This window comes from Ovis canadensis, chromosome 4 (genome assembly GCF_042477335.2).
Source record: "Ovis canadensis isolate MfBH-ARS-UI-01 breed Bighorn chromosome 4, ARS-UI_OviCan_v2, whole genome shotgun sequence".
NCBI lineage: Eukaryota > Metazoa > Chordata > Mammalia > Artiodactyla > Bovidae > Ovis > Ovis canadensis.
Window position 1 is genome coordinate 100431317 of NC_091248.1, and position 26086 is coordinate 100457402.

The following is a 26086-nucleotide window of genomic DNA, read 5'->3' on the forward strand; positions in this document are numbered from 1 at the left end:
AATATTATCTTCATTTCACAAAACACTTGTTTAAAACCAGTGATAAGAGGCGGTGCCATGATTCTATCCAGATTGGGGCTACCTCAAATGTTGTCAGTGGACTCCCTAGTCTATGTGTATTGTTTTTTCCACCTCTTCTTCCTACTGTTCCACTCTTAGCAATCCCTTTTCTCATTTCTGCAGATACTGTTTGATTTACTGTCTTCTCTCACTCCCTCAGACTCAGTGGTTAAAATGGAAAATTGGGTTTTTCAATCTGCCGGTATCATTTCTAAAACACTAATTTGCCCTCTTCTTTTTGATTCCTGTTATTTGAAGTTTAGCTGTGAAATTAACTATGCTGTTGTCTTTCACTTCTCCCAGCTCAAAGACAATATGATTTTAGCATCTGGTTTGTGCTTTCTCTCATAGCCTGTACTCAACAATTTAATGATGCCCCAAAACAACAGTGTTCTTGCCTGGAGAATTCCAGGGACAGAGGAGCCTGGTGGGCTGCCGTCTGTGGGGTCGCACAGAGTCGGACATGACTGAAGTGACTTAGCAGCAGCAACAGCAAAATAACAGCAGCAAAAGAACACTTCAGGCTCCTCATACTCAGTCTTCAGACTTTTTGCCTTGATAGAAATACATGTCCGCTCCTTTTCATCTAGTGAAGAACTTGGTCTCACCTTGGATCACATCAACACAGGGACAATTCCAATTTAGAGATCTCATAACTCCTACTGTCTCTCAATTACACTGAATGTACCAAAACTATATCTTCCAACTCTGCTGTTTAGCTGTTCCCTCTTCATACTTCCTTGGCTTCTGAAAGTCGAATGCCACTTCCTTTTCCTCTGTGCCTTCATTTGTCATGGGATTGAGGATTCTGAATCTATAAATCAAGCAATATTAAACACACTGGAGGGGATATATGCAAGGGTCCGAGGTAAATCTAGCTTTAGCGTGAATGCTTGTTCTTTGAAGCTTTAAGGTGTTCAAGTATTGGTCTCAGCAAGCTAGAAGACGCCCTAATCTCTGAATCTATAATAGCGAGGCACCGGTAGGGGGCGCGCCGTCTCACAAAATATAAGTGACAGGAGCGTGCCTAAAGGGATGGGATCACTTAAGGGGTGTGGCCTCACAGGAGAACCTCAGCTCACAGGACCAAGTTTGGGTCAGAAACAGGTCACAAAAACCTATTTAGAGGAGCCATGGAAGAATGTCTGCTATGAGCCTAAGCCCGTCCTGGGTATCCAGAGAGGTGAGCAGCAGGTACTAGACAGTTTGCTTTCTCCGTGGCATGTCCTCAGCTGACTCTGCACAAGTGGATGGAGTCTGCAGACTTGCCCTGCTAAGGGTTCCTGGTGGCACTCTGTATAGCATTAGACTGAGTTGACTTCTAGACAAAGCCCGCTGTGTACCCCTTTCTGCTGAGCCAAAGTTACCAACGTCAGCTACAATCCAGTCCTTGGGGGAACCCAGTGTCAGGCAATTAAAGATTCAGTTTAGTCCAGGAGAGGAATAATGATGTGATAGGAGTTGGGTTCAGAGCAGAAAAAAAGATCATAGATCATTTCCGGTGAAATCAGTGCATAAAACAGACTTCAATGTGCTAAGGTCCAGAAAGTCCCCGTGATCCTCTTATCCCCATAGCGGTGACCGCAGTTCCCTCAAGTGAAGATCCTCTCAACTCACGCACCGAGTCTGCTTTACACTTCCCCTCGACCTTTGTCATCAGTTGATGAAAGCCTACTTGTTTTTTCAGTGCTGGATTAGGGAAAAGAAATTACATAAGGGGATAGACATAAAATATATATTTAAAATTCTGCAGCTCTGGGTGATCAGCCACATTTCAGGGGGAAATGAGCAACGTTGCTTCCAGTCTGGGGAAGCCAGGCGTCTCAGATGCAGGACTCATAGAGCGCTCCGGCCGCCCCCCAACCCTCCCACCCCAGCCCGGGACCGGGGAGCCCAGGCCTTAGCCCCGCCTTCTCTCCGGCCGGGGGCTGGCTCCCCGCGGGCCGGGCTCCCCGCTCCTCCGGCTCCAGGATCCTAGCCTCGAGCGCGGCCAGCGCGCGCGTGCGGGTCTGTGTTGTCTGTGCGCGCGTGTGTCCGTGGGTGGGAGATGAATTGGAATCATACGACTGGGTGTTTCCTTCCGAGTGGTTTTAATCAGCCATCCATTAGGGGATCATGGAAACTTTTTTTTTTTTCCTGACTAAAAGGATGAAAACTGAGTAAGTACAGAGAACTTTGAACTTGAAACGGAATGAAACAAATACAAGCCAAACCCTGCGGGTGATGATAACCATGCCCCTTCAGACCGTGTATTTCCTTTTTCTGTCAAAAGCCTTGAAGGCTTAGAGGAAAGTGGCAATTTAAAACGGAATGAAGGGAAAGAAACAGTTAAGAACCACGAAAGACTGAAAACGGGACTGCTTTAAAACCGGAGGAAAAGTGAGGAACTGTTAAGGCGAGTTGGCCTGCTTCCAGCTGTGCAACAGGCACTTTGGTTTAAACCTATTGCGTTCTCCGCGGCTGTTTTTAGCCTCCAGATTTACTTTAGTTAGTGTTGCTTCTCTTTTCCTGTGAAGCTTTTACTGTGAGTTTAAGGATGTTGTGAAAAATAAGACATTACCAGAAGCAACAGTTTGGCAGCCTAGGGTACGCTCAGGTTCTTAGTTACAACTATTATTATTTTGATGTCTTCTTTTTTTTTTTTTTTTCAAAGCCAGGCCGGCCACTTTTTACTGTCCTCCATGGAAGGGCTCTTACTAACCGCCTCAGGCTTTTGGGATCTATGATTCTTTGGCAGGACGCTTCGGAAAGTTTTTAAGTGGAGATGGCGCTATCTTGATGTGATTTAAAGTTGTGGAAAAAGAAGACAGTTTGGTTTTTTTCATGCTGACAAAAAATAGCTGCTATGACTTTTTCGGCAACGTGGACAGGGGCCAAGTGAAGCGAAACTGGTCATGATCTGTCGTCTAATGTTCCTCTGTCGTCGGCGATTTTGCTCCCGGCCCTTCTTGGTGGGCTTGGTGGTGGCAATCTGTCTCTTCTACCAGACTCTGACACTCTGGGGGACAAAGAAGCTTGCAGCTGCTGGCCCCGGGGCTGCCCCAAACACACCCACCAAAACCCAAGCAAGCAGATGCACCAAAGGATTCTTCCTGGACAAGCAGTGCTTCCTTCTCTCTGACAATGCACAGGAGATTGGAAAGGTAAGGCTGGACATAAGCTTAGCCCTGACATTTTCAGCAAAGATAACAGTCTGCTTCTCTCTGTTCCTTCTGTAAGACTAAAATTAACTTCCATGAGGTCTGAAAAGGATCCAGAGTATACACAGCCCAGAGAGTGACCTTATGACAGCGAAACACATGCTAGCTTCAGCTTCTTTTTTTACTTCCGGAGAGTCCTGGTCATTATTTTCTTTCTCAGAATTTCACTTTGTTTCAGCTAAATGAAATAGACCATTTGGAGAGGATGGGGGTGATGTGAATTCTTTCTTAAAATTGGGGTTCTAAGAGATTTGAAGATTTACAGTTTGGGAACATAAATCAAAGATTCATAAAACTTGGCAAACATTGACTGTCTCTTTTCTCAAGGTAGTCTGTATAAATGGCTGGACCATCCTAGACTCCAAGTTACTCCAAAATTACATTTTCTAATTGGTTATGTCTATTTTATTGCTGAGCACATTTCTATAGCAATATATTTATTTCTGAAGCATTTAAAAATAGCAGAATAGGTTTCTTCAAAAGAATTGACACAGTGCATTTTATTGCTTATAAAATTAGGAAAATGCAGATTATTTTTTATTTATGCTATCCTAATTAACTTTACTAATCTTACTTGTTAAGTGTTGAATAAAATACAAGGCACAAGGAAATACACAGAGTTTTTCTTTTACTATACCACTCTGTTTGTGCCTGTTAGTAAAATGAAAACAAACCAGCCTAAAACAGAAAAACAGGCACAAATATTCATGATAACAAAATCACTGATTTCTATGCTACAGCAGGTAGTGCAGTAAGATAATTTATGTAAGCAATAGCTTACATTTGTAGAACTAGGTAGATTCTATGATCATGGTTATTGTTTGGAGCAGAATTTCTTGTCAAATATCAACTTACTGCTACCATACTATCTTGATTTAAAAACTTTCACACTAAAAAGAATTTTGAAAATTAAAAAGAGAAAATGTTGTTGACAAAAAATTAAAAAAACCTTTCACATATTTCATTTCAGACGTATAACTCTTTAAGTTTGGTAATGTGGGCATGATGACACTCAAGGCAGTTTAGGCAAGTATCATGATATGGTACATTCACCTAGTCCCTATTGCAGTGCTGATTCTCTAATTAAAAGTAAATTCAAAGCTCTAATAACAGTTTGTGAAACCACAGCTGAAAGAACTAAATGAAATGCAAGATAATATCAGATTTGAACAAAGAAAATTTGAAAACGTTTGAGTGACTTTATCAGTAGCGTCAAGAAATATCTTGACCAAGAAATATGACCAAAAAAGCAAATAATGAAACTAGGAACACATCTAGATGAAACTTCAATGGCAAGTGTGAATCAAATATTAAATTCTCTAAAGTAATTGAGGAATTTGTGTTTTTTATTAATTTATATAATCATTAACCCTTATTTGTGGTTTTAACACATCAAATTCATGATGGGTATAAACTTTGACTTTGAAAGTCACTTTTTTGTTTGTTTCCAATGAGTGTAATTTCTTTAAAAATATTTGAGATGGTTTTGCTCTTTAAGTACTTAAATTTTTTGCTAAGAATTTGGATAAAAAGTTTTTTACTCATTAATTTACAGCCTTTCTTACTCACTACTTGACTTTACAATGGACTCCTGCTGTTGCCTGTAACTTAGGCATATGTTAACTGTTATTTGTAGGCTGTCACAGAAAATTCCATTTTAGCTTTGGACCTTCTGCCACTTATAAACCATCTGAAACTTATTGGCTGCTGGTGTAAAACATTCACTCTAGAATGTTCTTCACTAAAAATGCCTAACACATGATGCTTTTTTTTCCACAGTCTTAAATATTTTAACTATAAGCAAGATTCTGAAATCACAGTTGCAGTTCAGAAGCTCAATAGATATGAAAACTGAATTTCCAAACATTCACTGTGTACCTCTATTTTCAGCTTTACTTGGGCCAACCATTGGTTTAGAGCCAGAAAGTGTCATGTGGAGGTTGGTTAAATATAAATGAGTTCTCCTTGCAATATATGTTCGAGAAAAGAATCACAAATCCCTTTCTGAAGATTAACTATTCTATCAGATAGCTAAAATGAAGAAAGAAATGTCTTTGGAGTCTGTACATAGATCCTTCTCTAAAACAGCTACTTAAAAAGCTCATTAAAAAGATAACTGATGAAACGCTACCTAGATTTTCCCACAAGACCTAAAATATAGCTCTTTAGGCATTATTTAGAAGAAGCATTTTTTCTAGCTATAAATTTTGGGGTTTGTTGTTTTATTGTCAAACCAAAATATTCATGTTACTAGGGCTTTCCCTTACTTGACTCCATCCATCCTTAGGTGATTATTAAAGTTACCTAAAACATCTGGCTTTGACCTAAGGTTCACAGATTCCAGAAAGTATTTGGAGGCATAAGATGTCTGCCAAACCCAAGCATTTTATGCAAAGAATTATATGTACATGTATGTGTGGTTGTCTATGTGGGAGAAACAAGGATCCTCTTCAGATATTCAGACCTAAAGAAATACTAGGAAATAAGAAATGCTTAAGAAGCAGTACATTTAAACTTTAAATTGCATTTAAACTGCCCCTTCCAAAAGTGTAAGTTGGGTCTGAGTTTATAAATCTGAAAAAGGAAAAAAAAAATCTGAAAGAATCCACTTGAGAACATTTGTAAAAAGTGTTTCAATGAACGCTGTAGTGTCTGCAGGCATAAACAGTCTAAAACCAAAGTATACTCACAGAGTACTTCTCGAATCATAGTTTTCATACTTTCACGAATAAGCAATAAGTATTTCCCAGTCGATTTGGTTGCAGTTGTTTCTCAGAGAGAAACTTTTGTGCTTTATCTGCCAAGTAATAGAAGGTTCTATAGTAGCAAATATTTAAAGGTGAGTGACTGTGCTCTTTACACCTTTCTAACTGGGATCTGGTTCAATGTCTAAAACTGTTTTTGGTACAGATTGAGATCATGATATATAGAATATGCCAACTTTCCATAGTGAGGAAATGCTCTTCTGGCCAAATTTTAATTCTTTTTTCCATTTGAGCTTCCAAAGAGCCTTGCTAAGCAGATGTACTTGTGTCATTTCTTCTGGGTTTTCTCTCAACATTCATTGCTTGTGCTGTTTCTTAAAATTATTTCAATGTAATGCATAAACTGAAGACAGTTTCAGTTATCTTCACTGAAATAGGTCCCTCAATGGATTTCTTTATTTTCCTGGAATCTAATACTTCAATATCTCATAACATAGGGAGCACATTAAGTTATAAACAGACACAATGGAAGAAAATCTCCTTGGTATCTGCTCCTTTAATGGAAACTTAGCTCTTTGGGGAATACATTTGTACTCACCATAGCCATGTGTTTCTGATTATCTCTTGTTGATTCTACACAAGGAGACTGACTTATTTCTCTGTTGCTTGACTCTTCGTTCTCCATTTCTTCTTTACTCTTTCTGTAGCGACTGTTCCCTACAACGACTGTCCTAGTGTCCAACCATAAACCAATGTAAATGAATGTTTTCACTGTAAATACTTTTTAAAATCTGCTTGTGTTCCTCATAATACATAATATGTTTAACATCGGAAAATTTCTAAAAACCTCTTGTATAACCCAGAAACAGAGCCCATGGCAAACACTTAGAAACTAACAGTTTATCAGTTGGTACAATCCCAGGGACATGAGAGGTGGGGAAATAAAGGAAGAAGGAGAGCAAACACAAGTGGGTGAATTCTCGGGAGATTTCCAGAGAGGCCATTTTAAACTATTACACCCCAGAACAGGCACCGGGGGCAAAGGGTAGGAAGGACAAGCAATTTATCTGTCTCTCTAGTTTTCTTTCTTCTGTGTTTCGTTTGTTAGAATTGGTCCCATGCTACTTCTAAGTAGTGTTGCCTTGACTCTCTGGGCGGCCATGGGTTGGGGGGGTGGTCAAGGCTTCAGCGAGTGCAGTGCCACCAGGGAAAAATTGGAGTGGTCCCCCTCCCTTTCACGGAGAAGGCAATGGCACCCCACTCCAGTACTCTTGCCTGGAAAATCCCATGGATGGAGAAGCCTGGTAGGCTGCAGTCCATGGGGTCGTGAAGAGTCGGATATGACTGAGCGACTTCACTTTCACATTTCACTTTCATGCATTGGAGAAGGAAATGGCAACCCACTCCAGTGTTCTTGCCTGGAGAATCCCAGGGACAGGGGAGCCTGGTGGGCTGCCATCAATGGGGTCGCACAGAGTTGGACACGACTGAAGTGACTTAGCAGCAGCAGCAGCTTCCCTTTCAATCTATACTGTGCACAGGAGTTTCCAGGTCTGTGATGGCCACAGTGGTGAAGTGTCCCACAGCTTTATAGTCACAACAATGGCACGTGAAATGGCCACTGGAAGGGTACGTGAGGCAGGGTGATCTAGTGTCTGCTCCAATATTTGTGCTAATTTTGCTTTTTGAAATTACACAGAATATCTAAATATGTACCCACTCTTGGGAAATGACATCACTTTCTTTAAATGAGATGATTGTAACTATTTCACTAAGAACTCTCCTCTCCCACTGGGGGGGGGGGGCAAACCTTTCTTTAGCTTTTCTCCTTCTCATCCCTTTCATTCATTCATTCACTTATTCATTCATTTACTTTATTATTCATTTAGTAAATTTTGTTGGGCAGTTTATATGTGCCAGACACTGTGCCAGGTACTGGTGATACAGAATTATTGAGTTGATCAATAAGTTCATTTGGGTCTTCCCATAAGATGTAATGGGAAAACCCAAATGAACTTTTAGCCAACCCAATATAAGGCACTGTGAGACAGACAAGTAAAGAAATAGAATGTTAGGAAACCCATAACTTTAAGACAATATTTTGAAAGATGAGAGGGAAGTATAAAGGGTAGAGAAAGAAAAAACACTGCATGTGCAAAGAAGAAATTAGCCTGTGTGTGTGTGTGTGTGTGTGTGTGTGTGTGTGTGTGTGTGTGTATGTAATGTGTTAAAGGAAGCAGAGCAAGAAGGCAAATTGATGAGGGAGAGAGTTCAGCAGGGTCTAGATGTCTAGATGTTGGAAATGAGGGTATGATACGGACTCTAGATTCTCTCCTGAAGGTAGCAGGGAACCCCCAAAGAATGATAAAGCAAAATGTGGCATGATTAGATTTATGTGTAGAGAGACTACTCCAGAATGCACACTGCAGAATGGACTGGAGGGGACTGAACTGAAGGCAGACAGACCAACTGGGACGCTGCCTCAGAGAGGAGAGTCACGCAATCGCAAGCCAAGGCATCCCAAAGGTCGCCAAGAAACCGCCAGATGCTTGGAAGAGGCCAGGAAGGATTCCTCTGCAGCCTTCAAGGGGGCGGGGTGCGGTGCTGCTAACACCTAGGTTTCTGATTTCTAGCCTCCAGAATTGTGAGACAGTACCGGCTGGATGGCATCACGAACTCGATGGACGTGAGTCTGAGTGAACTCCGGGAGATGGTGATGGACAGGGAGGCCTGGCATGCTGCGATTCATGGGGTCACAAAGAGTCGGACACGACTGAGCGACTGAACTGAGTGACTGAACTGACCGTTCTTTTGCTTTAAGCCACTCAGTGTGTAGTACTTTGAAAAGGCAGTCCTGGGAAACTGATAAAATGGGGGAGGCAGAATGGGTTCAGCCCATGAGCTCTCAAGTTGAATCAGTAGCACTCATTACCTTGCTCCCTTGGGAACATTTCTTAACCTCTTCAGTGTTTTGTTTCCTACCCTGAAAATGTATATATTATCACCCATCTTACAAGGCTAACACAAGGCTTAAATGAGAGAAAACGTGAAGTGCTTGAGGTATCTGGCAAGTAGGAAGTACTCAGTTAGTGTTAACTATCAGAATAATTATTATTGAATCTTCTTAAGGATTTACCCATCTCTGTAGTTTCTATAGACCCTGACATTTGGCCTTCCCAAAGTAGGTGAGCAAAGTTATTGCTGTAATGAACATAAGGACCTGGGTAAGGATAGTCTGAGAGGAAAGCCTTGTCGAGTTTCTCTCCCTCTTCTCCAGCCTCTCAGCTATTGCCTTTTCACAGTAGAATGAGCGTTCAGAATCAAGAGGAAACCTAGGGAGGCTGATATGTCACTCAAGAGTCAGGCCTGCTTATCTCTAAGCAAGGTCTGCAGTTTGAGCTGAATGTTTTGTTTTGTTTTTTTAAAGTTTACAAGGCTAGCATTAACCACATGTTAGAGCTAAGGATGTAGAGAGATGAGTTGGGTGTAGAGTAGGGGGAAGCAGTTAAGATTTTGACCCTGAATAAATATATATTTGTTTACTGTCTGTCTCCCTCCATAGAATATAAGTTCCTTAAGAGCAAGGGCTTTATTTGACTGGTTTATTGCTACATCCTGGGTGCCAAAACAGTATCTGACAGGTAATGTGCACTGAATAAAAATATGTAGTCAATGAATGGATAAATAACTGAATCATGAGTTGGAGGGTCAGAGACAGTCCTCATTAAAGCAGAGGCTAGGAAATGAGAGGAAGTCCTCCTCTTTCTTTTTTCCTTTGCGGAACTCTCAGGTCCTCCACTCTGTCTTTTTTCTGTACCAGTATCTCTTGAAGTCCTTTCTGTACCATTCCTTGCACTTTCGCCTGGTGTAATGATCTTGCCATTTTGCTAATTGAATTTGCTTCATCAGTTATCACCTGTCTCTCTTGCTCTTTTCAGCTCCTTTGTCTCTTTGGGATTCTTCTCCTGTAAATAAACATCCTCGAGTATCTCAGTCGGTCAGTCAGTCAGTTCAGTCACTCAGTCATGTCTGACTCTTCATGATCCCGTGGCCTGCAGCATGCCAGGCTTTTCTGTCCATTATCAACTCCCAGAGCTTGCTCAAACTCATGTCCATCACGTTGGTGATGCCATATCCAACCATCTCATCCTCTGTTGTCCCCTTGTCCTCCTGCCTTCAATTTTTCCCAGCATCAGGGTCTTTCCAATGAGTCAGTTCTTCGCATCACGTCGCCAAAGGATTGGACTTTCAGCTTCAGCATCAGTCCTTCCAATAAATATTCAGGACTGATTTCCTTTAGAATTGATTGATTTGATCTCCTTGCAGTCCAAGGGACCCTCAAGAGTCTTCTCCAATGCCACGGTTCAAAAGCATCAAAAGTATCTATCATAAGTTAAAAAGAGAAATGTTAGCAACCTGTATGTTTGCTAATACCCAACCCTCTTCACTTCTCTGTCACCATCATTTCACCTCTTTGTCTCAAGCAATTTCCATTTTTTAACAGATTGATTTTTTCCAAAATTGAGCTTTTTCTTTTACATGTTTTTATATTTTAAATAGATTTGGATGTAAATATTCTAAAATCGCGCTGATGGCATCTAAATAGAGAGGCCTATGTATTAGAGGCTCTCAGGAGATGTTGTCAGCATACTAACAGGTATGTGATTTTCCTAGAGTTGGTTGGGCTAGTGATGAGCATTTAATGTTTGTGGATTTCTCTGAGATAGTTGATTAGAGCTATGTCAAATTTTTACAATGAAATTTTAAAAATTGTTCATACTGAGAGGATTTTATGCAATTGTGAATTTTGCGTATGTTAGACAAACTTTGGAGAAGGAAATGGCAACCCACTCCAGTGTTCTTGCCTGGAGAATCCCAGGGACGGGGGAGCCTGGTGAGCTGCTGTCTATGGGGTTGCACCAAGTCAGACACAACTGAAGTAACTTAGCAGTAGCAGTAGCAGACAAACTTTATTGAAGTCTTGATGAAGCTTATATTTAAGCATGTTTGTTAAATTTCATTTGAATCAAGGAATTAATCAGTTTACAGGTGTCATTCTCTCTTGTTTTTTCACAATAGCAGCAATAGCCTCTGCCTCTTTCTCCCTGTAAGCAATTCTGTTTCTTGTTCCAATGGAATTGGAAAATCACATAAGCTTAAACCCTCTGAAATGGAAACCTCTGGGATACACTGACATTATAAAAAGTGCTTCATATGATCAACTTTGAGTCTGTGGCCTTTGGGGTGAAAGGAATGTTTTGGTTTTATTTTTCCCTTTGGTTTCCTTTGGATATTTTTTCTAGGGAGCCATTCTCACCAAAAGGATGAGCTCATGTTCTAAAATAGAAATTATGTTCTGTAACAGAAACTATACCAAAGTTGGCAATCTGCAAGGTAAAAGTCCTCTGTCAACTTTTGTACTTTAGAGAGATGGGTTCAACAAGCAAAACAAAACATCCTGGTTATCTGACACAGGGTTTAAAAAGGAACATAATGATATAAGATGTATTGAGATTTTGTTATAGATAAGGATATTAATGAAAAAAATTGTTAAACTTTCAATTAAATTCACTAACAGAGGCTATGGGTACTTAAGAGATGAACCAAAGTAATAATTAAAAAAGCACGTAGACTTGAGGGTACAGAATGGGCCCTATCAGTGTGCTCTGAAATAAAACTACATTTGATTTTGCTAATCCTTACTTGAGGACTCTGAATAGGAACCCCCACCAGTCTGTTTATACTGCCACCCAGTCAGAAGAACTCTCTAAGGGGGAGACTCAGAGACTCAGTATTTCTGGGGAGAACAGGCCTGACTATCCTCAGCAAGGCTTCTAACCCCATACCTGTTTAGTATTTGAATAAGCAGTCTATTAGAGCATCAGGATGTTGTGGAACGAGCATGGGCTTTCCTCCACATTGGTTCAAATTCCAGCTGTGTCATTTACTAGCTATCACACACAGACACATTTTACCTAGATTTTAAACTCTCAATTTTGTCATTGGGAAAATGAGGCTAACTAAACCTTACCGATGAAAACTGAATACATGTTTGAAAACAGCAAGCATGGTGGCTAATCAGAGTTGGCATTCGTAGAAGCTGTGTTTAAGCTCTGACCTCAAAAATAAGCACTTTAAATTTATTTGTTTCATATATATAGTACACATGTTTGATCCTCACCCTGTGTTCTTTCTCCATGATATCTGCTTGCTGCTAAGTCGCTTCAGTCGTGTCCGACTCTGTGCGACCCCATAGACGGCAGCCCACCAGGCTCCGCCGTCCCTGGGATTCTCCAGGCAAGAATGCTGGAGTGGGTTGCCATGTCCTTATATCTGCTTAGGCAAATGTTTAAAGCAGCATGTTGTATGCTAACTGTCTGTCCCTTTTCTCTTCTGACACTCTCAGCGCAGTCAAATGCAGACACATTCCCCTGGTTTTCCAGGGTTCTGCACAATACTGCCTTCTTCTCCCACTCAAGAAAGTGTTTGCTTGCAAACAGTGGGGATGCAGCTCATGTCCCCTGGTTTACAAAGTGTAAATTATTTATACATTTTGACATTTTAATTCTTTTTATAACCAATTTCCTAGAACATACTTCACACCTGATCTTGACAAAAAGAAACTGTTATCTGCTGTCCAAGTGTATTATGACTATGACTAAGGCAAGGATCTGGGGAAGAGCAGCACTTCAGGCTGGGAGAATCAGGCAGGGGAAAAAGCCTGATGACAATCTAGGGGAAGAAAGGAGAATTTATTTGAATGGTAATGTTGCTCCAGGATCCTGGTGTTTCTTGTTTGTTTTGACATAAGAAAAAATAGATGGTTTGGGCTGGTAGTGCAGATTTCTGGAAACCTCCTGAACAACTGTTAAAGGTCTGTGTATCTGAGGCAAATCATGCTTTCCCCCCCGCCTCCCCCCACCGTATCCAGGTGAAAGAGGATACACGGAGATGGGAACCCAGTGTGAGCGTCGCTAACTTATGACTCTGCGACCCCATGGACTGTAGCCCGCCAGGTGCCTCTGTCCATGGGATTTCCCAGGCAAGAATACTCAAGTGGGTTGCCATTTCTTCCTACAGGGAATCTTTCTGACCCAGGGTTTGAAGCAGGGTCTCCTGCATTGGCAAGCAGATTCTTTACCCCTGAGCCACCAGGGAAGCCCAGGGACCCAGTACCTAATGCTGAAAAGTTAAGTGACCTTGGATAACTGACTTTTGGGGGTTTCATTTTCCTGGACTGTGGCTTCCAGATGGAAATGCCTGTTACACAGATGTTACCTGATCAAATTAAGCAGAATGCTTTGGAAAACACTGAGATTATCAAAGGCAGGGGAATAAACATCATATTTGTTAAATGATAAACTGAAGCATGGGGCTTCTGCAGTGGCTCAGCGGTAAAGAATCTGCCTGCAGTGCAGGAGATGGAGACTCTGGTTCGATCCCTGGGTCAGGAAGATCCCCTGGGGGCAGGCATGGCAACCCACTTCAGTATTCTTGCCTGGAGAATCCCATGGACAGAGGAGCCTAGCAGGCTACATAGCCCACGGTGTCACAAAGAGTCAGACACGACTGAAGTGATTAGCAGGCATGCATGCACACTGAAGCATAGTGAAAATTTTAGAGTCTGAGCAAAACTTAATTCCAACTGGGCAGTGCCAAACCGGAAGTGGTTAGGAGCGCTTGGAGGGAAAAGGTGCAGGAGAAACTACTACGGAGAGTGAGAAACTACTACAGAGAGTGAGAAACTACTACGGAGAAAATGTAGAAGCAGAGCAAGGACGTTGTTGATTGGCTGTAGCTTAAAACCTTCTTTGCTGCTTGTGACTGGTCGTCCTTAAGTGTCAGTTTCAAAACCTCCACTTTGATCTGCTCATATAGACCGCCAAGGCATTAGAGTCACCTCCGTCTCATGGTCTCATTGTTCAATTAATTTCAGTTCAGTCGCTCAGTCGTGTCCGACTCTTTGCGACCCCATGAATCGCAGAACGCCAGGCCTCCCTGTCCATCACCAAGTCCCAGAGTTCATTCAGATTCACGTCCATCGAGTCAGTGATGCCATCCAGCCATCTCATCCTCTGTCGTCCAATTAATTTAACACATCCCAAAGTATGACGTCATGGAAATATTTTCATTGCATTTGGCGCGTCTTGAGGGAAAAGAATGCACGTATATGCAACATAACCGTGAATACCAGGAATAGTCCTTTTTTCATTAGAAAGTTATAAGTATTGTGTGCTCTACAAATGTCAGGTTATACAGTTATGTTTCAGAATGCCACTAGAAGTCTAGAATTGCTCTGTCATAATTGGCGGCTAAGACAATAAAGAATCTGCCTGCAGTGCAGGAGACCTGGGTTGGATACATGGATTGGAAGATCCCCTTGAGGAAGTGATGGCAACCCACTCCAGTATTCTTGCCTGGAGAATCCCCATGGACAGAGGAGCCTGGTGGGCTACAGTCCATGGGGTCGCAAAGAGTTGGATTGAGCAACTAAGCACAATTGAGTTTCACTGTTTCTTTAACAAGCAATAGGAAGTATACTGGTATTCCAATAGTCTCAGCCCTAAGTCTGGTTCTTCCCTGGTGGAAAATCTAGCATGAATTTAGCCAAACTGCACAGATGCGTCAGGCAAAATGGAACAGGAAATTAACTTTTCTGTAGCACTGCAGGACTTGCCTGACCTTTGCAAAGTATCAGCCAGAAAGTTAACTTTCATATTAAGCAGTAAACCTTCCCTGCTGGCCACACCCAGAGGGCAGAGGAGATTTCAAATGGGCTTTTTCCTCACTCTTCCCTTTATTATTAACTTTTTTTCTGAGTAAATAATGACAATTAATAACATATCTGATACTTCCTACACATACGCTAAACCTCTTTCTCGTGTATTTTAGTGCTGCATAAGCTATTTTAAGAGCAGATAGAGCAGATAGATTTGAAACAGTTAATTTTCTTTTTCAAGGAAGCGTAGATACAGAGGCTTTGGAGGTCAGCTGATTTCTTTTAAAGAAACAGTGGTTAACATAATACTATGTCTGCTTTAAACACACTTGTTTGTTGTAGAGCAAAGACAACGTATTTGTCTATATATCCTGTTGGATATATATATATATCCTGTTGGAAATATAAACCTCAAGAAGCTAGAATTGTCTCCTGTGTTTACTATAAAATGACACTTTAAAAGGAAGCCCTTTTCTGTGACATAAATGGGAGGATGTCTTATCATCCAGTGATGTGCACATGATCTTAAGCACAATTCTTAGCAAAACCCCGAACAAAGGAACCAAGTGCTTATAATAAAGCAGCCATTCCCTGTGAAGTCCAGCATTTACACAAAACCTTCTAATAAATTACAGGCAGTTGGATCAGGGCAGGGATTGGGATTTCTTTGGAAGGAATGATGCTAAAGCTGAAACTCCAGTACTTTGGCCACTTCATGCGAAGAGTTGACTCATTAGAAAAGACTGATGCTGGGAGGGATTGGGGGCAGGAGGAGAAGGGGACGACAGAGGATGAGATGGCTGGATGGCATCACTGACTCGATGGACGTGAGTCTGAGTGAACTCTGGGAGTTGGTGATGGACAGGGAGGCCTGGCGTGTGAGCAACTGAACTGAACTGAACTGAAATGGCACATAACACGTGGAATGAATGGATGAATGGGAACTTGTACAATTGATACTATGTCCAGTATATGACTTCCTGTGGTGGCCAGCAGTGCTTAAATTCTTCTTTTGTACTTTGAATTGGATTCTTAAACACTGATCTCCCCTGGGTTCATCCAGGTTCTTCTCCGCTTATAAGATGTCCTTCCCTCTTGCTTTCCTGAGAAAACCAAAGCAATCTGTCCTGTTTAAAGAGATGCTTTCTTCTTCAGGCCTGACCTAGGAGACCATCTGCTGGACCCTTTAAGAATAAACTGGACTTCTAGCAAGGGAGGTTACTTTTTTAGCTAGTCACGGGGGGCGGGGGTGGGGGGAAGGCCAAATGCTCTTCTATAGCACAAATTCATCCCTCATGGAAAGGATTATAGAGTTTAGGGTGTTGAAAATTTGATAACAATATTAGATGATGTCTTATTCCTTCCTCTGGAGATAGTGCTTATGTTGTGGTATTACTGGATATTGTCATTTCCTGCCAGTTTTTGATTTTTAAAGCAAAAAAGTTGGCCATGAACTACTTAAACATTCTAAAATGAGTGTGTAATTTGGAGAGTCTTAAGATTTTGAGAGGAATATGTGAAGCTGTGTTTCAAGGCAGTGGTGTGATAGTTCAGGATTTGGCAGTGTGGGGAGGAATAAGGCAGACTGGAAGGAAGCTTCTAGAAGGGAAGCATGGGGAGGAGGGTTCTCAAGGCTCAGTCAAGCTGGGAAAGGTGCTGCTCAGGATAGTTCCTGAGGTTGTATACTGGTACTGGCCAGTGAGCTGAAGGGACAAGATGGAGTGAATTGCCACAATGGTGCTCAGAGTGAGCACAAAAACAGAATGTATGCCAAAGCGTAAATGTGTACTTAAGGAGACTTGGCTTCCCCCGTGGCTCAGATAGTAAAGAATCTGCTTGCAGTGCCGGAGACCCAAGTTCTCTTGGAGAACTTCTTCTCGGGAAGATCTCTTGGAGAAGGAAATGGCTCTCCACTCCAGTATTTTTGCCTGGAAAATTCTGTGGACAGAGGAGCCTGGTGGGCTACAGTCCACGGGGTCACAAAGAGTTGGACATGACTGAGCGACCAACACTTTCACTTTAAGGAGACTTGGTCTCCACATTTGGTATAAGGTGGGATATTTGCTTTATGCAGACTTTTGTGTTCGGATATTTAACACCTGTTCCCCCATTCCTTTTAATACTTTGGCCCCTGCATGGGTAGGGTGAGGCAAGTTCCTCTGGGTTTGTGAGATGTGTGCCTGTATACTGTAGCCGTTCATTCCCCCAAGAACTGGAGCCCGCCTTTGCTGCCCTGGAGCTGCAGGGTCACCTGCATGGAATGCATTGGCTTTCCATCCTTAAGTATCTGTGCCATTCATGGGGACCCTGGATTTCTGGGGAGAATCCAAATAAACTGTTGGTACTCGAATGTGAGTGCTGAGGAGAAAAGAAAGGAGTCAGGGATGCTGTCTGCATGGATTAACAACAGTAAACTCTTGAAGTGGCCTGAAGACCCTCTCCTAGGGGCCTGAATGTGGCAACTGGATGGGCACTGGATGGACGTCTTAATCCCCATTTAAGTGCCTAAATTCTATGCTTGCATCCAACAGGTGCTTTATTTAGGCTGGATTCTTAGTCCAGGGGAGGATGTGTGTGCTATGGTGTTGGAAGAGATTCTTAGCTGGCCACCACAACTTTTTTCATGATGGCCTCATGCAGAGGCCCGGACTCTGTGTGTGTGCAGTGGTGCAGTGCAGACTGGACTGACTGCCAGGCTGAGAGGAGGGTCAGTGTCATTAACTGGGCAGGGTGGGCAGTGGGAGAATGTGCAGCAAGGCTGATAGTAGGGAGGCTACAAAGAGCAGAGTTGAAAGGGAGAATGCAAGTGAGCGGTTCAGGAAGTTAATAGGTGAGTCCTAGGGAAGGTTCTAAGACCAAGCTATGGTTACATTTTCTAAGCCCCAAAGAGGAAATGTAATGTGATAAGGGGCTTTTTATATCCTGGTTGTGAATTTATTTATGGAACACTGTAATAAGGTATAAAATTAAATCATATTTAGTTGTGCAATGAAAATACTGTCTTTTATCCAATACCCAAATTTAAAAAGTGTGTTCACCATATACATAGTATCAGTGTCCATGTGTTATTTTCATAATATGTTTGCTCTGACACTGGTTTTTGTCAGAGAAGAATAGTAGCAATGCTGATCCATTGATTATTTTAAAATACTTTAATGCCCCTAATATATAAACACAACCCTTTCATATTCTGTACTTGTGATAGAACCCATATGAAATTATATGATTTAAACTTTTAAGGTTTTAATTTTGTTAAATTAATTAAACAGGCCATTAGATTGAGGCAGCTCTGAGGTTATGTGGCCTCTGTAGGCAAACCAAAATCTAAGCTTCTGAATGGCTCAGGATGCCAAAGACAACCAGCCACAAACAGCCAACTAGGCTTTAGGCTGGCTCAGTGATAAAAGAATCTGCCTGCCTTGCAGGAGAGGCAGGAGACACAGATTCGATCTGTGGGTTGGGAAGATCCCCTGGAGGAGGAAATGGCAACCCACTCCAGTATTCTTGCCTGGGAAATCCTGTGGACAGAGGAGCCTGGCAGGCTACAGTCTATGGGGTTGCAAAATAATCATATACAACTTATTAACTAAATAACAGTTAGGCTACAGCCCATGAGTAATTTTCTTTCTCTTCTTCCACACTTTCTCTGTATAAGTCTTCCCTCAGCTCCAGGTAGTTGAGTGCTCCTAATCACTTCAGCTTCGGTGCTGTCCAGTTGGGATTTTGCCCAAATAAACTCTTAAATTTTTAAATATGCCTCAGTTTATTTTTTAACAATGTAAAATATTTTCATTTTTCAAGATCACTTTTATGTGATCACTTTTTTTTTTTTTGGCTGCACTCGTTGGCATACAGGATTTTAATTCCCAGGCCAGGGATTGAACTCTCACCTCCTGCAGTATAAGCAGGAGTAAGTGTAAGCAGTGTAAGTCTTATCTGCTGGACCTCCAGGGAAGTCCCAGTGTGATCACTTTTGAAGATACATTTAAATACAGTTTATATTTATGAGGGGATATATATATCCTAAAGCTTTTGTTTCACTGAGTCTCCTTTGATCCTTACAACAGTGAAGAAAGTAGGGTGGAAGGTTTACTTGCCGATGAGAAAAGGAAGTACAGCTAGTGGAGCTTAAGTGGTGTCAGGAGATAATGAATGGGGTTGCTAGGGGTGGGGACCAGAGGAGTAGAGCAGAGGCAGCATTCAGAAGTCCTGGAGGGAGTTGCTGGCAAAGCCTCTAACTTAGACTCAGAGTCTCTGGCACCTATCCATGAAACTCTTTGGTGGATTGTATGATGCTTAGGTATTGATATTGTTGTAATGACCCCAGTGTGATTTCCTTTCTGTTACGTTGCCTTTGTATGGACTTCCTATTTTAAGACTGAACTGCTGAATTAACTCCTTGTTTTGGCATGAGGGGACTGAGACTTGCTATTATTTTAACATTTTTCGAAAGAACAAGGTCTCTCCTTGTCCTCTGCTTGGTATTTCATAATTGGGAATTGTCAATTTTGTATTTTCTTCATTATGGATGTCCTTTAACTATTGCTGACACTGTGATAAGATCCAGGGGGCGGGGGAGCTGTTACTCTAAGACCAGCATACACGAGCAGGGCTTGAGGATGGAAAGCAAATGACGTCTTCCTCCTCTGAAGCTCTGTGTCATAAAGTTTTGAATTAATAGAAGACTGAAAATGGGAAAGGATTGTAGATAAAGAGGAAAGCAGAGGAAGGAGAAGAGGCAAAAGAGGGACACAGAGTGGTTTTTAATTTGATCCAAAATAGACAGTGAAATCAGTTTTGCCCACAGAAAAAGCAATCTACATTTGCCTCTGTTCTCATTGAAAGCTGTCTCATTCTTTAAGATATCTTGAAGGAAGCTATCATGACCACCATCTCCCAGCTAGTCCTGTGTTTTTGTAATCTCAGCTGGGTTTTGTTATGTCTGGAAAGTTACAGCAAATAGTAAACCGATGGCCCACAGCTGTGCATCGTGGGTGGCTTCTCAAGGGAAAGAGTCTTGAATTCCTTGGAGGAACAGCCTCCAAGTAACAGGGAAGAACAGTCAGACCCTGTTCTTCCCTGTTACATCTGGAGGAGGCTGAAAAAGATGCTTAATGTGACTTTCAAAACAGCTAGAAAAGAGGAACACAAATTTAGGAGGAGCAGAGAGGGAATCTAAGTTCCTCCTTGATGGTTGAAATGGATGAGCATTTCAGTGATGCTGAACTAGGCAGCCTGCAACTATGCTATGGGGTGTGTGAAGTAAGAAATTGCAGCAGCAGACTCCAGATAGGGACTGGAGGAGAAATCCCTGTTCTGTGTTCTTGGTTTGTTTTTAATCTCTCCCTAATCTCCAAGATTCCTGCTCTGTGTGTGGGTTAACCTGGGGAAGGACGGAGCAGCACACAGTTGAAGCTGTGTATGCCCAGCATGACTGTGCGTTGGCTGGAGTTTGAAGAGCTGAGAAGCAGCCTTTTTTTTTTTTTTCCCTCTCTTTTTTCCTATCCTGTAAGTTGCTCTTCTCTGGGTGGTCTTCTCCTTCCTCTGGCTGCGCAAGCTGTAGACTGCTCACCCTTCTTGGGCTCAGCGTGGTTGAGTTAGGAAGGAGAAGGGCATTAGACAGAGAAGATGAGACAGTCTCAGGGTTTACCATCAGGTCTCCCAGGTGGCTCAGTGGTAAAAGAAGCCATTGGCAATGCAGGAGACATGGGTTTGATTCCTGGGTCAGGAAGATCCCCTGGAGAAGGAAATGGCAACCCACTCCAGTATTCTTACCTGGAAAATCCCAAGGATAGAGGACTGTGGCAGACTGTAGTCCATGTGTTGTAGCCATGCGTTCTGGGAAACACACTCACTCAGAAGGACAATGCAGATAGTGGAGTGCAGTCTGTTACACCGGCGGGCCCAAGGCAGAGTCTCCTCTTATCCAAGGACCCCGACCAGGTTTTCTGAAAACCTTATATACCTTAAGTGTACGTGCCCAAACCCACCTCCCCCAATTCCCTGAAACTAGTCTGAACAAAGGAGAAGAAAGATTCAAAGTTAACCTGTGATTCGTATGCCTGAAGCCTACGTAGTTAACAGTGGACAATTATCAATAGGCCTGTAGTCATACCTCAATAAGCATAATAGAATTTATGATTCTATTTGGTTACACAGATAATTAGGGTATTCTTTTAGGCAACAGAGAGTCTAGGTACGAGCCTTGGGGCTCTTCCATCCAAGGGGCCTGGTTTTCCAGTTGGTATGTCGTTTCCACAGATACTGGGCATATAGCTCAAAGTCCACAGTCTGGCCCAAGATGGGAGTCCTGCTTTCAAGATGGAGCCTGTTCTGTCTGTTTCCTCCTTCATTCCCCCCTGTTGATGCTCTTAACTCATAGTATGAGCATCATTCATAGGGATATATTGCACCCTGACTCTCTGACCTCCAATTTGGGAGAATGACATCAACCTGTGGGTTACAAAGTTCATAATACACTGTAAAATAAAGGGTCCACAAAGCAGAACTATCAAGGCAACTATAACAATCGTAAATATAATTTTCTACCAATCACCCTTCACCCAAGATAGGACCAAAGTCCAAAAAGGAAGATTATCATCAGACATAACTTTTACCTGACCTTTCATGACATCTAGGGTGGCTGATTTATAGCCAGATAAATCAAGAATATATACACAACATTCAACTTTAATTATAGCACAGGTCCTCTTTGTACCGAAACTATGGTTAGTCTCAAGATGATGCCAGCAAGTCCTTGAAGCAGCAGTTGCTTGTAGAGCTTCATCTCTGTTTCTTCTTTAACATGATCTTGGTTTCACGGGGATCAGTGGGGTCCTTTTGTATAGTCCACTCGGCATCCTCTGGGTCTGCGTATGCCCTCTTCACCTTCATGTGGAGGATCCGGGGGTGACACCTGCAACTTTAACTGCAGTAGGGCTGGTTAGAACAACAGTATATGGGCCCTTCCCATGTGGGGCCAAGGAGTCGTGTTTCCAGTCCTTGACCACACCTGATCCCCGGGCACAAATTCGTGAATCTGTTACCCAAGGGGGAATGGCACCCTTTCTTGTACAAACTTAGTTACCTGATTTATTACCTTACTCAGTTGTTCCATCTGCTGTGAAATCTCATCTCCCCTTACCTGAGGCAAATTTGTTGACACCTGTTTTATTATGGGAGGGGGCCTCCCATACACAATTTTGTACGGAGAAGAGCCGTGGGACTGTGGGGTCATCCTGAGTCTGAGCGGAGCCATTAGAAACAAGTTCACCCAGGAACAGTCAGTCTCTAAGATCCACTTAGAGAGCGTCTCTTTAAGTGTCCGGTTGGTTCCTTCCACCATCCCAGAACTCTGGGGCCTATATGCTGTGTGTAATTTCCACTTGATGTTTAAAGTTTTGCTTACTCATTGTACTAAATCAGCTACAAAAGCCGGGCCATTGTCCGATCCAATGCTGGTAGGAAATCCAAATCTGGGAACTATCTCCCTAAGCAGGCACCAGGCTACTTCTGATGCTCTTTCAGTCTGGGTAGGAAAAGCTTCTACCCATCCCGAGAACGTACATACTATGACCAGCAGGTAATGGTAGTGTCGGTGAGGTTTCATTTCAGTGAAGTCCACTTCCAGGTGTTTAAAGGGCAGCATGCCTTTCACCTGAATCCCTGGAGGTTTCTGTCTGTGCCGAGAGGCAGCATTGACCTGTGAGCAGGCAATGAAGTTCTGAGATTTTGTCCTTTTGACAGCTGGAGGGCCTGGATTAAAGCATATAGTTTGGCCTGTTGAGTGCACCAGTGTGATGGCAGAGAGCTAGCCTCAATGGTGGTTTCTTCCATGACTACTGCATATCCCGACAGTTGTTGCCCTTGTTTCACCAGGCTGGTGCCATTGGTGTACAGGAGCAAATCTGGGTCCAGGATTGGCTGGTCTCAAGTCAGTTCTGCTGGCATATTTCCTTGCAGTCATGTGAGGGCCCACCTTCTCCCACAGGAAGGAGAGTGGCTGTGTTCAGGGCCTGACAAGGCTCAGTAGTAACATGGGCGTTCTCACATAACAGTCCCTGGTATTGAGTAATCTGGGATGTTGACAGCCATTCATGGGGGTCCCCTCGGAAGAGAGTGTTGACTTCATGCGAGACTTATGAACAAATCTTGGCCCAAAGTCAGCTTGGCTGCCTCCTGGACCAGTAAGGCAACTGCAGAAACTGCCCATAAGCATCCCAGCCACTCAGTGGCAACATTGTCCAGCTTATTAGAGATAAGTCACTGGTCTGTCCTAGGTCCCATAGTCTGGGACAACACTCCCATAGCCACCTTGTCCTTTTCAGTCAGGTAAAAAGTAAATGGCTTAGCAAGGTCTGGCAGGCCCAAGTCGGGTGCTGACATAATTGTACCGAGTTTGAATTCTATTACCAGTGGGACTTGTTTTGCAAGCCTGGTTGGGGGGTGGGGTTGTCTTCTGCCCAGACCTCAGGGAATTATCAAGTTAACTTTTTCTCTTGACGAGAGAAGACTCTACACATGGACATCACCAGATGGTCAACACCGAAATCAGATTGATTATATTCTTTGCAGCCAAAGATGAAGAAGCTCTATGCTGCTGCTGTTGCTAGGTTGCTTCAGTCGTGTCCGACTCTGTGCAGTCCCAGAGATGGCCGCCCACCAGGCTCTGCCGTCCCTGGGATTCTCCAGGCAAGAACACTGGAGTGGGTTGCCATTTCCTTCTCCAATGCATGAAAGTGAAAAGTGAAAGTGAAGTCACTAAGTCTTGTCCGACTCTTAGCTACCCCATGGACTGTAGCTCACCAGGCTCCTCCATCCGTGGGATTTTCCAGGCAAGAGTACTGGAGTGGGGTGCCATTGCCTTATACAGCAGCTAAAACAAGACCGGGAGCTGACTGTGGCTCAAATCATGAACTCCTTATTGCCAAATTCAGACTTAAATTGAAGAAAGTAGGGAAAACCACTAGACCATTCAGGTATGACTTAAGTCAAATCCCTTATGATTGTACAGTGGAATGAGAAATAGATTTAAGGGACTAGATCTGATAGAGTGCATGATGAACTATAGACGGAGGTTCGTGACATTGTACAGGAAACATGGATCAAGACCATCCCCAAGAAAAAGAAAGGCAAAAAAGCAAAATGGTTGTCTGAGGAGGCCTTACAAATAGCTGTGAAAAGAAGAGAAGTGAAAAGCAAAGGAGAAAAGGAAAAATAGAAGCATCTGAATGTAGATTTTCAAAGAATAGCAAGGAGAGATAAGAAAACCTTCCTCAGTAATCAATGCAAAGAAATAGAGGAAAACAACAAAATGGGAAAGACTAGAGATCTCTTCAAGAAACTTAGAGATACCAAGGGAACATTTCATGCAAAGATGGGCTCAATAAAGGACAGAAATGGTATGGACCTAACAGAAGCAGAAGATATTAAGAAGTGGTGGCAAGAATACACAGAAGAACTATACAAAAAAGACCTTCATGACCAAAATAATCATGATGGTGTGATCACTCACCTAGAACCAGACATCCTGGAATGTGAAGTTAAGTGGGCCTTAGAAAGCATTGCTACAAACAAAGCTAAAAGAGGTGATGGAATTCCAGTTGAGCTATTTCAAATCCTGGAAGATGATGCTGTGAAAGTGCTGCACTCAATATGCCAGCAAATTTGGAAAACTCAGCAGTGGCCACAGGACTGGAAAAGGTCAGTTTCCATTCCAATTTCAAAGAAAGGTAATGCCAAAGAATGTTCAAACTACCACACAATTGCACTCATCTCACATGCTAGTAAAGTAATGCTCAAAATTCTCCAAGCCAGACTTCAGCAATATGTGAACTGTGAACTTCCAGATGTTCAAGCTGGTTTTAGAAAAGGCAGAGGAACCAGAAATCAAATTGCCAACATCCTCTAGATCATGGAGAAAGCATGAGAGTTCCAGAAATACATCTATTTCTGCTTTATTGACTCTGCCAAAGCCTTTGACTGTGTGGATCACAATCAACTGTGGAAAATTCTGAGAGAGATGGGCATACCAGACTACCTGACCTGCCTCTTGAGAAACCTGTATACAGGTCAGGAAGCAACAGTTAGAACTTGACATGGAGCAACAGACTGGTTCCAAATAGGAAAAGGAGTACATCAAGAGTACATCACCCTGTTTATTTAACTTCTATGCAGAGTACATCATAAGAAATGCTGGGCTGGAAGAAACACAAGCTGGAATCAAGATTGCCGGGAGAAATATCAATAACCTCAGATATGCAGATGACACCACCCTTATGGCAGAAAGTGAAGAGGAACTAAGAAACCTCTTGATGAAAGTGAAAGAGGAGAGTGAAAAAGTTGGCTTAAAGCTCAACATTCAGAAAATGAAGATCATGGCATCTGGTCCCATCTCTTCATGGGAAACAGATGTGGAAACAGTGGAAACAATGTCAGACTTAATTTTTGGGGGCTCCAAAATCACTGCAGATGGTGATATTGCAGCCATGAAATTAAAAGATGCTTACTCCTTGGAAGAAAAGTTGTGACCAACCTAGATAGTATATTCAAAAGCAGAGACATTACTTTGCCAACTAAGGTCCGTCTAGTCAAGGCTATGGTTTTTCTTGTGGTTATGTATAGATGTGAGAGTTGGACTGTGAAGAAAGCTGAGCGCCGAAGAATTGATGCTTTTGAACTGTGGTGTTGGAGAAGACTGTTGAGAGTCCCTTGGACTGCAAGGAGATCCAACCAGTCCATCCTGAAGGAGATCAGCCCTGGGTGTTCATTGGAAGGACTGATGCTAAAGCTGAAACTCCAATATTTTGGCCACCTCATGTGAAGATTTGACTCATTGGAAAAGACCATGATGCTGGGAGGGATTGAGGGCAGGAGGAGAAGAGGGCGACAGAGGATGAGATGGCTGGATGGCATCACCGACTGGATGGACATGACTTTGAGTAAACTCCGGGAGTTGGTGATGGACAGGGAGGCCTAGCGTGCTGCGATTCATGCGGTCACAAAGAGTCAGACACTACTGAGCGACTGAACTGAATTGAACCTGACTGTTTAGCCCGTCCAGTTTCCTTTCTGGGAGATTGTACAACCTCCATTCATCTTGAGGGGTTACTGAGAGGAAGAGTAAAGAGGTGGTTGAGTCCACTCAAACAGTCACTTGTGCCTCCAATTTAGACAGCAAGTTTCTTCCTAAGAAAGGTACTGGGCATTCAGGATGTATAAAAATTTACGAGTCACTTGGTGTCCCCCCATCTGACATTTTCAGGGTAGGCTAGAGACACAAAGGCTGCATTTATCACCATCTGAGACCCAGCAGCCTCTGGCTGGGTCTATCGGCATATAAAGTCTACAGGCCTCACACCGTCTTTCGCAGAACTCAGGGTGATTCGCTTTCCCTTTGAATC

The 26086-nt window shown here is 42.7% G+C and overlaps 1 protein-coding gene across 3 annotated transcripts in view; it reads left to right on the forward strand.

Moving 5' to 3' along the window:
• The first annotated feature begins 925 nt into the window (after positions 1-925).
• The window catches only part of CPED1 (cadherin like and PC-esterase domain containing 1), a 327294-nt gene continuing 302133 nt past the window's right edge, over positions 926-26086 (forward strand). For 2 of the 3 annotated variants that reach the window (XM_069588269.1, XM_069588270.1), the window contains exon 1: positions 926-3203. In XM_069588269.1, the coding sequence (XP_069444370.1) occupies positions 2955-3203 (249 nt within the window). In that variant the 5' untranslated portion in view covers positions 926-2954. The remainder of the gene's footprint in view (positions 3204-26086) is intronic. The other variant, XM_069588268.1, reaches the window with a different exon arrangement.